Here is a 13,969-nt window from a genome sequence, read left to right as displayed (position 1 = left end):
CCAAACACAGAACATAAAAATCTGCGTTTAGTGCTGAGGATGTCAAGATGGGTAAGAAAGTATATTTAGGGCACCCTAATCCAGAGGCCATGTACAGTAATGGAAAGAGCATGGGTTCTATGGTCAAATGGGGTTTCAATCCTAATTCTGCCATTCACTTACACTATAAACTTGATCAAGTTATTAAATTTCTATAAGCCTGTTTCCCAAGAAAAGCAATTTTTTCTTAACTAATGTCATAAGGATTAAATAAATTAACATATAAAGCACATGGAACTGGTACCAGACATATAAAAAACATAATAGGTGTTAGCTATAGTAATAATTACTATTTTCTGTATTTATCACACTCTGCACATAGCAGGTGCTCAACAAATGGTTGTTAAATGAATTACTCAATGAGTGAATGAACAAATCTAGTAGAAGGATAAGATAGGTACACAAATTATTGCAAGACATACAAGAAGTGTCTCAAAGATACAAAATATAACAGAAGGCTCAGTGGTGGGAGACATGCTGGGTTGGAAGATGACTAAAACATAGGCCCTTACTTCTAGAAGGTACTGTCCGGGGGAAAACATACACATAAATTAGTCATCACAAAACAGTGTGATAAGTGTTCTAAAAACTCACAGAACATTTCCTCTAGGTTCTGGCTGTAATAGAGCCATGGCTTTTCCTGGAGTACTGAAAGCCCCATATCTTTGTGAGTGGATATACTTCACTACCTGTAAGCCACAGGCTGAGGAGTTGAGAGGTGGGACTAGTGCTCTCATTATCTCTTCATCATCTTGAGACACCCATTGATCCTCTGAACTACTTTCCACCACCACTCCCCTCTGTTACACTGCTTTCATCAGAGTCTTTGGCATCTCGTTCAGTTCTGTTGTTCTCCTGGATGACTTCAATCACATGAACTGCCTGTCGTGTAGTTTCTCAATCTACTCAATTCAATCTCCACTATATTCCATTAACCTAACTCTCAGGCACAACTGAAACTTAACATTCAGAACTGTTCTACTTCTAAAATGTTCAGTTCGAATCTCCTACTTTCTATCTGCAACCCTCTAACCTCTGAGCTCTCTCACTGCATTACTACTCCAACCCAGAATATGAATCATCAAGACCTCCAGACCTTGATCACTATTTTCTCCCTAATTTTGGACTCCCTCAGCCTCACCTCCTTCCTCATCAAACCTAAATAATTTATTTTTTAAGTTTATTTATTTATTGAGTAATCTCTATCCCCGTAGGGCTTGAACTCACGACCCTGAGACCAAGAATCACATGCTCCTCCAACTGAGCCAGCCAGGAGTCCCACACCTAAATAGTTTATTAGGTCAAGCATTCCTTTGCATATGCCCTTTCCTTGGTGGACAAAGAAAAACCATGATCATGCTTTTACCTTCTCCACTTCTACTCTAGGGCTGCTAGGAATTGTTGTAAGAAATTTGTATTTAATCCTTCAGGGAATGAGACACCATTAAAGAATTAAGGATATTTTACTCCACTTACAAACTTAAAAACTTGAGGAAAGGAGGAGGGAATGGGGGAATCTTAATAAAAGAAAATGAAGACCCAAGATACCAGTAACTACAGGGAGGAAGGATGCCAGGATTAGAGAGAACCAACTTGAGGATCTGCTCTCTTTTCCTCTCTTATCACCATCACCCAGCTACAATCCAAGAGTGAGAAAAGTACAAGAGCATAGTGGAGAAGGAAGTTCCTCAGGCCAGTTCTCTAGTAGCATCTTATGCGAGAGATGCTAAGGATTATCTGTCTTTAATTAAACAAATTTAATTTAATTAAATATGGAAGGATTGTGGACCCAATAGTGAATATGGTTATAGCTCTAAAAGTTAAGTTCCAGAAACAGAGTTCTAGAAATGAAATTGCATCAACAGTGTCAAAAGGCTATCAGATGCATAAATTGTTTTTTTTACCTTGTCACTAGAGGCCAGAGACTATTTCTTATTAATATTCGCATGCTCGGCTCTGTGCCTTGCAGAGAGGAGGTAGTCAGGATGTGCTATATTGTACCACATGCTACTTGAACCTAGCTGAATATGTGTCCTGTTAGTTGAGCTCCCCGACCTGAAGCCCATTATTATCACCATCTTATAGATAAGTAATCACACAGAGTGATTAGGGACTTGCTTAGGTCAAACAGCCAATCAGTTATACATTCGTGACAAGAACCCAGATCTCTAGCCCTTATACCCATGTCTCTATTACACCACACTGTCCACTGGTGGGAGTGCCTTGAATCTGGGTTCAAAGGATCAACAGGAAGGATGAAGCTATTAAGCAAACTCTGTCATTAAACATTTTAAGTGACTGCAAGCCTTCTACGTATAAAGCTAACATTTTGTTATGCCAAATGTCAAGAATTAAGCCCTGTTTGAAATGCAGAATTAGGGGAGCCTGGGTGGCTCAGTCGGTTAAGTGTCTGCCTTTGGCTCAGGTCATGATCTCAGGGTCTTGAGATCGAATCCCAAGTCGGGCTCCCTACTCAGTGGGGAGTCTGCTTCTCCAGAACTCTCCCTCTGCACCCCCCCCCCGCCCTAGTAGCACTCTCTCTGTGTCTCTCTCAAATAAATAAAATATTTAAAAAAATAAAAAATAAAATGCAGAATTAGACACTGGACATTACCTTCGACTATGGCTTCTTGCTAGTCAACACAGCCCTTCTTTAAGGAAAAGATTTAAACTTTTTCACCAATACCAAAACAATTTATGCAGTGTGTTTTTTGCTGTGATGTAGTCAGGCGGGCTAATCTATAGCAAGATATTTATATACAATAAACGAACTCTCAGCTGAGTAGATTAGTAGCTGAGCCCACCTACTTTTTGTGGTTAATTATACTTGTTTTGTAAGAGGCTGTTCTTATTTTGTGTTTTTCTAACAGCTCTGGTGAAGTAATGACTTGTGATGTACAGTATGCTGAACATAAAGAGCCTTCCCCTTTCTTGTTCAACATATAATTGCTGCATTTGTGCATGCTGTGTAAGTTGAAAATAACAATAAAAAGTTAATGAAGAAAATAAGTACTGGTTGTAATGAATTAGTAATATTGCTAGATTTGTATCTGGAGCTTATTTTTATTGTTGTAAGTAGAATACAGTCAATAGGAATATGTAATCAAAGTGCACATGCTTTCATCTCTTGAAATCTCTCTGAAAGGGAGCTGAGATATCTTTAGGAAATTATCTTCAAAAGTCTACTCTAAATTCAATTATTTGGCATAATCACCTTAAATCACTGTCAATAAGCACTTCTCACTTTCAAGGTTCTTGTAGTACAAAAAGATACACTTTAAATAGGTTTTTATTGCTTTATAAGCGTGAAATATAACTTTCTTTTAATTTTCTAGTTAATTTTAATCATACAATATGAACAGATTCTCTTTATAAAAAAAGTCCCCTTTGACGATTTCCCTATAGCTGTTCCCAAACCTACCCCCTCCCTACTTCTTCCAACTACTGTCATCATCAGGAGGGTGAGGTTTCTTGCAGACTCTTTTCTAGCATTTATATACGTCATCTTAAAAAAAAACAAACTATATTTACTGCTATATATTTCAATATTAATTATTTCACAATAATATAATTGAGCCCTAAATAAATATAATCAACATGTTTCTACTTAGGCCTCTTTTCTTTTTTTTATTTTTTTTTTATTTTTTTATTATTTTTTATTTTTTTATTATTTTTTTTTTAAAGATTTTATTTATTTATTTGACAGAGAGAGACACAGCGAGAGAGGGAACACAAGCAGGGGGAGTGGGAGAGGGAGAGGCAGGCCTCCCGCCGAGCAGGAAGCCCGATGCGGGGCTCGATCCCAGGACCCTGGGATCATGACCTGAGCCGAAGGCAGACGCTTAACGACTGAGCCACCCAGGCGCCCCAGGCCTCTTTTCTTTTTTTTAAAGATTTATTTATTTATTTGAGAGAGAGAGGGAAAGAGCGAGCATGAGTGAAGGAAGGGCCAGAGGGAGAGAATCTCAAGCAGACTCCTCCGGAGAGGAGCCGGAGGTGGAGCTCGATCTCAGGACCCGTGAGATCATGACCTGAGCTGAAATCACAAATTGGATGCTTAACCAACTGAGCTACCCAGGTGCTCCAAGCCTCATTTCTTAAGGTATTTTTTGATTTGGTCAATCTCCAAGGTAAATATGGTTTCTTAATTTTGTTACGCACTTTTAAGTACTAGGCAGATTCTAACGTGCCGTATGAAGGTGGAGATTGATAGTCTACTGTTACCATGACTTAGAAGTCATCAGAAATTAATTTGTACCACATTAAAATGATAAATTATGAACTACAATATTTCAGCTGAGACCAAGATTAATTCCCTAAATTTAAAGATTTGTAAACAACAAAACTCTCTTCTTTTACCATTTTAAAATTTTCTACCTTTCTCCTTAAATTAAGATTTCATTTAGACCTCCAAATATTCTGCTACCACTTCTGTAACAGCGTCCCAAGCCTGACAAACTTTCTCTTAGAGGAGAAAGCACTGTTAACATGAGTCATTTTATCAAGATGTTTTCTAGATTTACCTTACAGTTATGTTTATAATGCTTTTTTTGGCGATTAGTTCTTAAAGCCCAACAATGACCTTAGGATATAATCATTAATTTAACCTTAATCAACTAAATAATACAGAGTTAAAAAAAGAATTAGCATAGGTACCAAGAAATTGATGGTGTCCATTTTAAGATTTTGTTTCTTTATTTGAGAGGGAGAGAGAGAGTGAGCAGAAGGAAGAGGGAGAGAGAATCTGAAGCAGACTGCATGCTGAATGCAGAGTCCAACGCGGAGCTCAATCCCACGACTGTGAAAACATGACCTGAGCCAAAACCAAGAGTCAGATGGTTAACCAACTGAGCCACCTAGGCGCCCCGATGGTGTCCATTTTAACATGGATGATAAACCTAAGAAAGTAAATCATTTTGCTTCACTCCTGCTTTCTTTATTAAAAAAAAATCTATACTTTATGCATTTTCACAGGCTACTTGATCTTGTCAAAAAGGGCAAAAGATAAAAGTTCAGGTCAGCCCAGGGACTCTAGGGTCCTCATTCTAATAGCAGGACTAAGCTAACTACCAGCTTTTACCAGTTTTTATGAAGTGTGCAAGTAAAACATATATACAGTTAAAAAGAATTCAGACCACTGAAGAGGACATAAAATGAACGAAGTCTCTCGTCCCATGTCCCCCCACCAGTTGCCCCTCCCCAGGGGTGACCACAATTAACTCTTTGTGTCTCTTTTAAAGCATTTTCCATGCATAGAAAAATTCACTGTCCACTCACTCAAGCCCCAATGGGATCAAACTGTAATATGTTTCTGCATCTTGCTTTTTTTCTTGATTTTTTTGAGATCTTTCCAGATCAGACAAACAGACCTCCTTAATCCTTTTAAACACTGATTTGATACTCCCTTGCATCAGTAACAACATGGGCTCTATTGGTGGATGCTTTGATTGTTTCCCTTTTTGGGGGTTGCTGTTGTTCTTTCAAACTATGCTACAAAAAGCATTCTTATACATACATCTTTGAGCATTTATGTTAACGCATCAGCAATTTTGCTAAATCAAAGGGTGGCTGCTTTAAAATAAAATTTATAGCTAAAAATGATATAGCTACCCAAAGCTGGGCAATGTAGTCTAGCTGAATAGTCAGGAAGAAAACAAAATGTGGTTGGCAAACTTGTTCCAATCTCTTTTATCAGTTAAATAAGAGGTGCTGGGAAATTTCAGGCAACAAAGGTAGAACGAAAATATGTGGTCTGTTTATAACTGCTAGTACCAAATTATTTTCTAAGTAACTGTATCAATTAATGTCCCTACTAACAAAGCATTCAAGTGCTTACTTCCTTACACACTCACAAACATTGGGTATCAAACTTTTTAATCTTTGCCAATCTGACAGGGGAGAACAGTGATTTTGTTTTAATTTGTCCATTATGATGAATTCCAGCTTTTTTCCCCTGCTGTTTACTAACCATCTACGATTCTTCTTCACTGAACAGCCTGTTCATTTCTTTAGTCCATGTTTGTGTTGTTTTATCATCTTCTGGATTTATAAGATCTTCAACTGATTTGTTTATTAAAAATTGGCCCTTTGGCTTGTATGTTGCAAATATTTTTGTAACTCTGGCATTTTCTTTTGACTTTATGGTAATTTTTTCCCACTGAAGAATTATCTTTTGTGCAGTCAGATGTGTTTTTTGTTTATAGTTTCAGAGTTTTGGAACCTTTTAGGAAGGTCTTCCTTGCTTGAAGATGAAATAATAATAAAAACTTTAAAAATGATAATTTAAAATTATTATTATTAATCAGCCATGATCATATAGTCATTGACTGCCATCTATGTGTTAGGAATACGCTGAACGCTGGGGTAACATGGAGAAAATAGATCATCTGAACTATGTTTCATAGCACACAAAGTACACAGTCTTCTGTTATCAGTATTACAAATAAATACAGAAAATGATCAGTCCATAATTTTATTCTTATTCATCAGCTCACCTTCACCCAGAAGGAATACTGTCACTACACTAGTTCCCCAGGAGCAGCTCATTCTCCTCCCTCTGGAAATGGAGTTGAAGGCAACATAAACTCAGAACAGTCTAAAAACCTATCAGTAAAACTTCAAGCCATATAGACGCCAGAATGGGAACTGCGGGTAACAGAGGTGAGTAAATAAAATGCAGTGAAAGAAGGAATAGGTCAAAATATGAAGGGAAAACAAAATAAACTTTTGATGATGGGGCGCCTGGGTGGCTCAGTCGTTAAGCGTCTGCCTTCGGCTCAGGTCATGCTCCCGGGGTCCTGGGATCGAGCCCCGCATCGGGCTCCCTGCTCAGCGGGAAGCCTGCTTCTCCCTCTCCCACTCCCCCTGCTTGTGTTCCCTCTCTCTCTGTGTCTCTCTCTGTCTAATAAATAAATAAAATCTTAAAAAAAAAACAACTTTTGATGGGATTTAAAAAATTTTAGGGGTGCCTAGGTGGCTCAGTCAGTTAGGAAGCTGGCTCTAATGATTCTGGCTGAGGTCATGATCTCAGAGTCCTGGCTGAGGGTCCATGTCGGGCTCTGCGCTCAGCAGGGAGTCTGCTTGAGGATTCTCTCTCTCCTTCTCCCCCTGCCCCTCCCCCACTCTCTCTCTCTCAAATAAATAAAACTAAAAATAAGATAAAAAATGAAAAAATTAGTATTCTGCAGCACTATGTGTGTTATTTTTTGTATTTTTTAATGATATTCCATTAATACTTTTCTTCTCTGAAATGTCACTTTACATCTTATTTTACATGATAACTAACCCAAAAATTTGAGACTTTTTCATGTTCCATGAAGAGTACTTTAGAGTCTGCTTTACAGCTCATGTCCTGAATTAGAAGTTGCAAAGGACATAATAAGGTACAGTCACTGTGGAGATACAGTCCCTGTTAAACTACTCTAAAAGTCACATACTGTAAAATGTATGGTTCTAATGTTTATTTTGGCCTACTACATTTATGTTCTACGGAAGTTCAGTCATGCAAAGATTTAAAAGAATACTCTGTCCAAGGCACTGGTGTGCTATAAATATATACAAAGCTGGGCAAGGTAGTCTAGCTGAATAGGTAGGGGGAAAAGAAAATGTGTTTGGCAAACTTGTTTCAATCTCTTCTACCAGAGTTAACAAAGGATGTTGGGAAATTTCAGGCAATGAAGGTAGAATGAAAACATGTGGTCTGTTTGTAACAGTTAGGTAGACGAGAAATAATTGGATCAATTCTTGCTAAAACAACCAAGAAAGCTGAAGCATTAGTAAAGAAAATTCACCTAAATTTCTTTAAACTTAATAATTATGTTACATTAGAGAAGTCTGTACTTTGTAATGTCATGTTTTATATATTGTAATGATTTTTTGGTACATAAAATATAAATATTCTATCATTAAGATAATAGGAAGTTATATATTTATGTTCTCAGGAGTGGCTAGGGATACCTGGCAATTTAGTAATAGTTTTAAAAATTAATTTTTTATTATGGAAGTATAGTTGACATATAATGTTATTTTAGTTTCAGGTGTACAACAGTGATGTGACAATTCCATACGTTACTCAGTGCACACCATGGTAGGTAGAGTCACCATCTGTCACCATACAACATTATAGTAATACTTGTTTGATTGATCACTTTTGCAACCAATTTTTAAAGTCAGGATTGGTGGAATAAAACTAAAGTCCACAGCCTTGTTGGCAAAAGGCTACAGTAGATGTTTATAGTGAATTTTATAAATGTAGCTCTCTTTCCTGTTTTTCAAAATGTAGTTATTACATTTTAGCCTCACTTCTGCCTCTCTTGGCCATTAAATGGTAAGTTTCCTAAACATATCCACAGGTTATATCCATCAGTTATATCCTTAGGCCAAACAAATAGAGGTCATCTAACTCACTTTTGGTCCCTTAGGTAATTTACTCAGGTCCCATTATCTGATCTCAAAGTCAAGTTTATGGGAGAAAAACACAAACAATTGTAAATCCCAGCAGTTTGGAGGTGAATTAAAAATCTCCCAAGTCAGTACTTCCCTCAAATGTTAAATAATTCACTGTGGCATTATAGATACAAGCCTCCAGCAAAAGTTACACTTGAACAATTAAGGAAGCAAGAACCAAACAAATGACTTCAGGGGTAGAGAAACAAATTAATGATTTCTCATAGTGCTGTGCCAAATTACATTTTCACATTAACAAGTGTGTAAAACACCCAAGCATCACCAATGACTTACTAGATTAAGTTTGATTATAGAAAATACCCTGGAACAACACACCAGGATTATTTGCTAAACATAATTATGGATTCTATACACTTGGGTATGAAACCCATTTATATTATTTATAAAGTTTTTATATTCACAATGTACCACCTACTCTTTTGTAAAGTTCTTTTACAATTGTTCATGTTACAATAATCATCTGTCAAATGTGTTATATTCCTGTAAAGGATCAGAAGGTGATGCAAATGTTTTTTAGTGGCTAGGTAAGAAATTCAAAACACAAGATCACATCACAGTGCATTGTGCACATACAGATATCACGACCTGCCTAGTAGAAAGGGGGCACACTTTAAAGTAAAAGCGGGATTTATGGGGTGCCTGGGTGGCTCAGTCGTTAAGCGTCTGCCTTCGGCTCAGGTCATGATCCCAGGGTCCCGGGATCGAGCTCCACATCAGGCTCCCCGCTTGGCGGGGAAGCCTGCTTCTCCCTCTCCCACTCCCCCTGCTTGCGTTCCTGCTCTCGCTATCTCTCTCTGTCAAATAAATAAATAAAATCTTAAAAAAAAAAAAGTAAAAGCGGGATTTAAATACCAACTCTATGACTTTCCATCTAGAAGATTTTAGACAATTCTTAATCTCAGTATTATCTTCTTTTTCTGCAAAATAGGGATAATTCATTTATGCAAATATTCATGGAACACCCATGCATCAAATAGTACTTCCGAAGGGTTATTTTTACTTTAGGATGAGAGATAATAAAACATAGCTGGTATTCATTAGAGGTATGTATGGTCACCCAATTGCAAGAGCAGAGGCCTGACCAATCAAATAGGGTCAAAGTCGGCAGACTGAAAATCAACAGAGTTCCTAAAGGAAACAAAGATACATGGGATACAAGGTGCTATGGGGTCCGTTTGCTTTCCAGGGATTAACAAGGTTATTGGTATTCATTACAGATCTTTATGTATTTTCTCTAGTTAACGCAACTAAACTCAATCAAGGGCTCTCTACAAAACCATAAGGTAAAGTTTTGAGCTCTAATTCAAACAGGTTGGGGGAAGGATGTAGATGTATAAAAGGTTTGCCAACTTACTTTCCACTCAGAAGTTTTTCAAAGACATGCTTACAAGAAGAAGACCCTTTTTGGCATACTAATTTAATGGATAGTCTAACCTATGTGAAATAAGTTCCTTGAATCAGACTAGAAAAGCAGAATGGAATCAAGAAAAAAACATGAAATCTGGAAGGAAAAAAACTGTAGTTGGACCCTCAACTTGTCTCATTTGCTAGCTGTGCCACCTTGAAAAAAATCTCAAGATTTTTGAATCTCAGTTTGCTCAAGAGTAAAATATGTGTAACGACAACTCTTAACCTGTAACATTTTTGTAAGGATCAAATGAGGTAACTGTAATAAAAATGATCAGTAACCTACAAAACACTAAACAAATATAAATTATTTCACAGTGAGTAGGGGCTGAAAACGATACCAAGGTTTCCTTTCTGGTGAAGATACTTACATGGATAAATGGTAAAAGGTCTGCAAAATTATCCTGGCTGGAGGAGGGGTCATTTGTAGCCATGACAGTAATAATTTTGCTTGCTTGTAAATGAGGAAGGATCATTAGACTTCGTAGCTGGTAAGCAGTAGTCATCTCTAAATATTATATAAGAAAAAATGTATGGATAAGACTAGTAGGAATAAAAAAAACTAAGGTATGGATTGATTTTTAAAGTAAATCCATAAGATACAGTAGCCATAAGTCAAACTTCCTAGAAATGTTTCCTTTTGTGAGGAAAATTTCCTTGTCACCCAGGTTTTTAGAGTGGTTTTAATTTCACATGCCAAAGTCCACCTGCAGAGGCTATATAGAGGCTCTAGAGAAATGTCCAGCACAATCAATACTAAGTTAAATAAAGTTATTGATACACTATTACTAAAAAATATGCAGTGATTTTTTTTTTTTTTTTAAGACTTTATTTATTTACTTGACAGAGAGAGACACAGCGAGGGAGGGAACAGAAGCAGGGGGAGTGGGAGAGGGAGATGCAGGCTTCCCGCTGAGCAGGGAGCCCGATACGGGGCTCGATCCCAGGACCCCGGGATCATGACCTGAGCTGAAGGCAGATGCTTAACGACTGAGCCACCCAGGCGCCCCAAAAGATATGCAGTGATTTTTTATGCAGTGATTTTTTAAAAAATAAAAAACTGAAAATTTTAAGTTTGTTTTATATGAAGCAAAAATGACTCACACTCACATATTTGTTTTTTAATCTAAGTATGTAGGAGAAAAAATTTCTTATTCTAGTAAGTTTAGTAAAAACCTCTTCACCATAAAAATAAGCATAATGAAATGATACAGCACTGAAGTACACTACTTCTCCTAAAATGATAGTTGCAACATTATTTTATAGTTAGGTATCATTCTGAGTAGGTTTAAAAATCATAAATCCCGGACTAAGTCTCTAAAGAGAAATACCATGATGGCGAAGGAGGGGTAGTCATGAATAGAAAATTTTAAACGGCCAGAATAGAAATGAAAGTTTTCAAATGTATAGGGAAATTTACCAGTTATGCATGGAGCTGCTCAGTCTATTAGACTTGTTAAGAACAATAAAAATACATTTTAAAAAGAGGGGTGTGCTTGACTGGCTCAGTAGGAAGAGTGTGTGACTCTTGGTCTTGGGGTCATGAGTTCAAGCCCCACATTGGGTGTAGAGATTGCTAAATAAATAAATAAGTAAACTTAAAAAAAAAAAAACAATAAAAATACATTTTTAACCTTACAAAATATGTTAATCTATCCGTGAATCTGAGAATGACAAAGAACTAAATAGTGATCTCCACTGACCACTGTTCAGTAAAAGGAAACACAATTTAGAAAGCGATATCAAAAGACTAAGTTCTTCTTACCATGAATAGATCCCACCGACCACGTCATAGTTCTGACATGAAGTATTCATGCTGCTGGGCCCAGCTGCTTTAGAAATAAGTAGCACCACCAAGCCCCTCAACTGGAGGTTATGCCAGCTATCACGTACAAGCCCCCTGCCAACAAAGAAAGAAGAGGATTAATATACTCTCACAGAATCAGCCATATCAAGTTACTATTCACCCAGACTTCCAAAATCAGAGAATGGGACTTGGGGAAAGAAACAGGTGGGGGAAGAAGGAGCTAACAGGAAAAAGCAATGAGTTCCAGAAACAACTAGAGAAACCCATGGCTGGTTTTAAAAGTGACAGTCTCCAATTGTGAGGCCTAATTATCTGGCTTCCCCCTCTTTCTGGATTTTCCTCGACCCTACACCTCACACTCTCAACCGTCTGCTCAACCCACAGTTTTAAATTGCTCTGTGGTAGCTAACAGCAACTGAAATACAAATTGTATGGCTTGGATGAAGTGATATTATTTGGTGAAGATGGTGGTAAGGGAGAGTGGTAAAAAATGATTTCTGTCTTCACAGGTAGAGAAGATGCTCAGAGAATTAAAGTGACAAATCCAAAGGACTTAAAAATTTATCTGATAAGTAAAATGTAAATGTATGCCATCAGCAAGTCTTGCCATTTCCTATTATTTATGGAAAGCATTATCATTCTAGACAACAATATGGCTTTAACTTTGCATGTCATTTTATTTTTGCAAGGAGTATTGAATTTTCATAATTTCTACTATAACTAAGGCCAGGAATACATTGTTTTTTTTCCCTCAGAGTATTGCAAATGGTTGTCATATAAGAACTAAATGGCATCATAAGAAAGAAAGAGAGGAAGGATGGATGGACGAGCAAATGAACAAATGAATGAAAGAAAGAAAGGAGGAAAGAAAACTATGGGCAATATAATAAATATTAGAACAATGCTCATGAGCACTAATCAAATAGACATTATGCATACATAAATAACACACAAATATAGTTCTTGAATGTAGTGAAAAAAGTATTAAAATTGTATTATACTTCATTAAATTATTAAGTCCTCCTTGGTAAATTTTGAACAATGAATTAATTTAAATTAACTAAGTTAACATAGCCAAAATTACTGAGTTAGTTCATTACTTAAGAAAAATCTTTGCCCCTCATCCCTCCAAACAGAAATTTTAAAAAGGGCCCCTTTGTACCCTTACTGGTTTCAAAATAAGACAGATCTTCAGGCTCTCTGCAAAGAAACAGATATAGCTCTTTCTCTAATTATATTTTCCCCTCAATCCAGTAAGTGATCGTCAGCAAGTTTGAGGGGTTAGTAATTTTTAAAAAGAAGTTCTAATTTCCTAGGAAAAAGAAGCTAATTTATAGTAATTAAGTTATATCACAACAGAAACAAACAATCATCAGAAATAGCCAAAGCTTCTCATTGTCATGGAGCTTTCTACTTAAATCCAGTAGACCTGAACGGAAGGAAGGCTGGGAAGCACCTTATTTTATAACAAGTAAATGTAAAGTGGGAGCAGGAGCACTTCCTAAGTTTTCTGTTTTGAATTACAAATTTTAACTTATGCTGCTAGATCCTTATTAATGTATGACCTAAGGTGAATCTTTATTCTTCCCTTTTTAGATAATAATATTAAGGAGAAGATCTGAATTGGCTCTTAACTTGAGAAAGGGAAAAGAGGAAGGTGAGGCTGTGTGTGTGCACGTGTGCTTGTTTTTTGGGGGTTGAGACCAGTTAGGGATGAAGGATATGATGACACAGTAAGAACCCCAAGAGGGCGAGAAACTCGAGAAAAGTCTGACTACATCATGCTGATGAAACAGCTCTGGCAATAGTTTGGACACCTTCCTCAAAGTTCTCAGAGATGGGACCTTTCACAGGAGACACACACACAAACTGAGAAGGAGAAGGAGAAGAACAGCAACAAATACTTACATAGTGTTTCATATATGCCAGGAACTGTTCTAAGGATTTACTATGTATTAACTAAATCAATTCACAACTCTAAGAGGAAAGTACCACAATTACCCTGATTTTGCAGATGAAGAGAATGAAGCACACAGACAGAGAAGTTAAGCAACTTGCTCACAGCTGGTAGACAGTAGAGCCTTGACGAAGCCAAGATTTGAACCCAGGCCAACTGGCTCTAGAATCTATAAACACTCTTAACCATTATGCTATAGTGACTATCCAATCTGCTTCATGTCATGTACAAAACTAGTTGCTAATAAGTCAAATTAGAAGAGTGCAGCTTTAGAAAGAGGTTTAAAAGAAATC

At 37.0% G+C, this 13,969-nt stretch overlaps 1 protein-coding gene across 3 annotated transcripts in view; it reads right to left on the bottom strand.

The window, feature by feature from the left end:
* PDSS2 (decaprenyl diphosphate synthase subunit 2) overlaps positions 1 to 13,969 on the bottom strand; it is a 267,411-nt gene that overhangs the window by 158,324 nt on the left and 95,118 nt on the right. For all 3 annotated transcript variants that reach the window (XM_032408135.1, XM_032408134.1, XM_032408133.1), the window contains exon 2: positions 11,678 to 11,812. In XM_032408135.1, the coding sequence (XP_032264026.1) occupies positions 11,678 to 11,812 (135 nt within the window). The remainder of the gene's footprint in view (positions 1 to 11,677; positions 11,813 to 13,969) is intronic.

The sequence above is a fragment of the Phoca vitulina genome, unplaced genomic scaffold, assembly GCF_004348235.1.
Source record: "Phoca vitulina isolate PV1807 unplaced genomic scaffold, GSC_HSeal_1.0 scaffold9, whole genome shotgun sequence".
NCBI lineage: Eukaryota > Metazoa > Chordata > Mammalia > Carnivora > Phocidae > Phoca > Phoca vitulina.
The sequence above is the reverse complement of the archived record's forward strand: the minus strand, read 5'-3'. Positions and strand labels throughout refer to the sequence as shown.